This window comes from Nicotiana tabacum, chromosome 5 (genome assembly GCF_000715075.1).
Source record: "Nicotiana tabacum cultivar K326 chromosome 5, ASM71507v2, whole genome shotgun sequence".
In the NCBI taxonomy this organism is placed as follows: Eukaryota; Viridiplantae; Streptophyta; class Magnoliopsida; order Solanales; family Solanaceae; genus Nicotiana; species Nicotiana tabacum.
The window spans coordinates 153,219,584-153,223,807 of NC_134084.1; the positions used below are offsets into that span (position 1 = coordinate 153,219,584).

Sequence of the window (4,224 nt, forward strand, 5' to 3'; positions counted from 1 at the left end):
TACTCAAATAAGTGTAAAAAAAAAGTTACCAAAGTATATATAACGCCACTAATAGTGGCGCTATACAGTAACGTTAACTGTACCGTTACTGTATAGCGCCACTATTAGTGGCGTTATACTGACAAACCTTACATAGCGCCACTATTAATGGCGCTATACAGTAATTACCTGAAGACATAGCGCCATTAATAGTGGCGCTATACCCCTTAATACAAATCCTCCATCTTCTTCTTCTTCGTTCCATCTCCCTCATTTTCATTTCTGGTCCCCCCACCACCACCACCACCACCGATTCTGCCCCCATTTTTAAAAAAAAAAAATTTGGGTCTCCCCGTCACATAAAAGTTTAATATTTGTGGTCCCACTGTCGAGTAGAGCTTCGTGTTATTGTGGATTCACTCTCCGGAGTCAAAATTTCGATCTATCTACATTTCGAAAATTCTAAATCGAGGTATTTACATTTATTTTAAGTTGAAACTTTTATAACAATGCATATTACTTGATTTGTATGTGTTCTATTTCGGTTTGTGTTTATTTTTTCCAAAACTAGCATGTTAAATTTTATCCGGATTTAATTTTAGTATTGTATAAAAATATGTAAATTAGTCTAAAAAATGTGTTTGTTAATATCCTCATGTATATTTATGTGTTTTTATGCCGTTTAGTTTAGATTATTTTTTAGCGTAGTAAAATGTATACTTTTTTAGCGTAGTAAAACGTAGACCTTTTTAGCGTAGTAAAACGTAGACCCCTTTAGCGTAGTAAAATGTAGAGCCTTGTAGCGTAGTATTGTGTAGTAATTGTTTAATTATCTTATATTCTAGCACGAAACCCATAATTATAAAAATTATATATATATATATATATATATATATATATATATATATTATTTTTACAATTTAGTTATTAAATAAATATGAATAAAAATTATTAAAAAACATAAAATTATTAATGATAGTTTGGTACCACTAAGCTTCAGAAAATCTAGCACGAAACCCATAATTATAAAAATTATATATATATATATATATATATATATATATATATAATTTTTACAATTAAGTTATTAAAAAATATGAATAAAAATTATTAAAAAAACATAAAATTATTAATGATAGTTTGGTACCACTGGGCCTCAGAAAATCTAGCACGAAACCCATAAGTATATATATAATTTTTACAATTAAGTTGTTAAAAAATATGAATTTAAATTATAAAAAACACACATAAATTTTAATGATAGTTATTAAAAATTATGAATTTGCAGTTGACGACATGGATGCACCTATACATCCCGTCCCTCGAACGTCGGAGCTACTACCCCTATAGCCCCAGCATATATCCGAGCATATATGGGGGGAGAGTTGCTTACGCAGACTTTTCGGGGTAGGAGAGTGGATTTATTGTGGGAGTTTTTGACTCCTCCCCGCGTTCTACATCCCCGTGTGGTCCATCACCTGAAGGAGATGGGATTATATAGGATCATTAGCATTGGCCGGATACAGCTCGACTATGCTTTGATCACAGCGTTGATTGAGCGGTGGCGACCGGAGACGCACACTTTCCATCTGCCCATCGGCGAAGCCACCATCACACTCCAGGACGTCGAGATTTTATATGGCCTGTCCACCGATGGCTTGCCAGTTTTACTGCCTGGGAACATGAGATATTTTAACCGGGCTTCATATATGGATATGCTACACAGGCTCACAGGCTTCAGGTCCGAGGACCCAGATGTAGCAATTGGGAGCAGTCGTATGCAGTTGGTCCCCATTAGAGACCACTTGGTGCAGATCCACAATACTATCACCGACGACTCAGCGGAGGTGGATGTGGAGCAATATACGAGGCTGTTGTTGCTCCTTCTATTTGGGGGGGTCTTGTTCCCGAACACTTCGGGGAACCTAGTGAGCCTTCGTTTTCTGCATCATATTGCGGACTTTGATGATACAGTCAGCTACAACTGGGGTGGTGTTGTCCTATCTTTTCTGTACAGGCAGATGTGTCGGGCATCCATAGGCACACAGAGATACGTTTCTGGCTTTCTGCCACTTCTACAGGTGACAACTTATTCAAATAATTTGTCGTTTAGTTCCAATTCTACCTAGTAATAGTTTATCTTTACGTCAACTTTCTGTTTTAGGTTTGGGTGTGGGAGCGATTTCTGCAACTTCGGCCACCTCTACCACAGCTACCGGCTAATGTACATATTCCTGATCTCCCTCTAGCTTGTAGGTGGGTATTGCGTCGTAGACTTGCACGAGAGTATCATGGCCATCATAATCTCCCCTTCTATAGGGATGTGTTGGATTTTCTGGAGGATGCACAGGTGAATATCTAACTAAACTTACCAATTATTTTTTAACTAGGTGTTGCGCATACTAACGGTTTGTGTTATTATTTGATAGTTCATCTGGACGACGTACAGCGAAGAGCTAATAGGTACCCTGCCAGTGTATTGCACGCACGGTCGCCATATTTGGAGGGCTTCCGTCCCTCTCACGTGCCTCGATATTGTTGAGCATCATGCCTCAGAGCGAGTATTTCGTTAGTTTGGATTTCCGCAGTCTATACCGACTCAGCCTGCATGGGATCCTTTACATTATGAGAGAGATGATAGGATGAGAGTGGATGACACATTTATTGAGTGGCTGACAGCGCAGTTGGGTATTTGGGACAACCGAGGGACTTGACCCCAGCTCCGCAACACTTTCCTATCGAAGTTTATATGGCATGGTACCGCACTGTTTCCCGACTTTTTATCGGGAACCCAGTTCATCAGGTAGATGGTCGATACGTCTCATACGCCGGGAGACATGAGGCTCTGGTATGTTTTCTGTTATTATCAATTACTTTAATAGTAATTTCTAGTCAAATACGTAGTTTATATTAAAAACTTTTGTGCAGGCGATTGGATTGCATACCGTATATCGTATGGGGAAGCAGATGCAGAGTTATGTCCACGACCCTGTGATCATGCAGGACTATAGTCGTCACTTAATGGATGTGGCTGCCCAGACACTGGAGCGAGGCCGATCGGATCAGCGTTTGGCACACCAGCCAGATTATGTTGACCCAACCACATACCAGCGAGGTCGTGGTATGCCACGGGGTGGTGGCCGACGAGCTGCTGCTGCTCCCCGATGACCTGCTGGTGTTGGACGACGTGGTCGTGGGCGGAGAGGAGGTCCCCAGCAAGGGGGCTTTGAGGCTCCTGCTGATGATGTTGTTGCTGATATGGGAGGTGGCATGCATGAGACCGACATGCCGTTTTACAGCCTTGGTATTTATGACACTCCAGGGACGTCGCAGGTGACCCCATCGGGTCAATTCTTGATCATGGGCTCGGATTTTCAAGGAGTGGAGTTGGGTAGATATTTCCCTGGCCCGTCTACCACTGATGAGTCTCGACCGATCCGAGATTTTGATAGTGGGCACCGACTGAGTTATGGCAGCTCATCACATGCGCAGGTATGAGTTTATTAGTATTAATTTTATTACTGTTTTTACTATAACTTATTTATTTTGTTTTAACTTTATTAATTTACTTTTTTAGGCTTCATGCGATGCTGCGACAGATGACTACATTCAGGATCCAGACACGATTATGGTAAGACAATATAAATTTTTGTGAATTGTTATGTAGTTTTCTATACTAAGTTTGATATTATTATGTAGCCTTCTACTGGACCTGACAGCACCACCGATACATGTCATCTTGTGCCGTATCCGGCCATAAGGAGACGACTTGATGATGATGATCCTGATAGCGTACCCGGGCGGCAGGGGATGCGCCTCAGGCCAACGGCTACTTTGAGACACACCGGATGCGGGACACATTGATTCGGTCTTCCATATTTTTGTTTTTTTGGTGTAAATAATATTTTTGTGTACATTAACAACAATATTTAGTCGAATATGACAGTTACTTTTTTTAGTTCTCATTTCATTTTATAGTTATTGGTATAGTAACACAACAACTTAAACTTAACTTTCACTTAAATTAAATAAAATTTAGTACAACAAACAAGGAAAACATTACTACAACACAAACACAAACATAACAGGCCAACATAATAAAAATACATGACATATGAAAATGACACTAAACACATACACGTCAATGCTCCATCCTCAGTTGTCATTTATTCTTCGCTTCAACCACTTAAATCGTTCTTCCATTTGTTCTTTTTCTTCTTCTAACTCTTTCACTCTCGCCTTCAC

The 4,224-nt window shown here is 39.8% G+C and overlaps 1 protein-coding gene across 1 annotated transcript; it reads left to right on the forward strand.

The window, feature by feature from the left end:
* Positions 1 to 3,291: 3,291 nt before the first annotated feature.
* LOC142180662 (uncharacterized) lies at positions 3,292 to 3,865 on the forward strand. Its single transcript, XM_075252709.1, has 3 exons — positions 3,292 to 3,471; positions 3,557 to 3,610; positions 3,679 to 3,865. Exons 1-3 carry the CDS (start codon positions 3,340 to 3,342, stop codon positions 3,841 to 3,843), a joined length of 351 nt encoding a protein of 116 aa, XP_075108810.1. The 5' UTR covers positions 3,292 to 3,339; the 3' UTR covers positions 3,844 to 3,865.
* The last annotated feature ends 359 nt before the right edge of the window (positions 3,866 to 4,224 follow it).

What these genes read in the sequence shown, in the direction of transcription:
- LOC142180662 (XM_075252709.1), top strand. Translation starts at nt 3,340, where the DNA reads ATGGGCTCGGATTTTCAAGGAGTGGAGTTGGGTAGATATTTCCCTGGC. An exon ending in GCAGCTCATCACATGCGCAG is followed by an intron (nt 3,472 to 3,556) that starts GTATGAGTTTAT and finishes TTACTTTTTTAG; the next exon opens with GCTTCATGCGATGCTGCGAC. An exon ending in AGGATCCAGACACGATTATG is followed by an intron (nt 3,611 to 3,678) that starts GTAAGACAATAT and finishes ATTATTATGTAG; the next exon opens with CCTTCTACTGGACCTGACAG.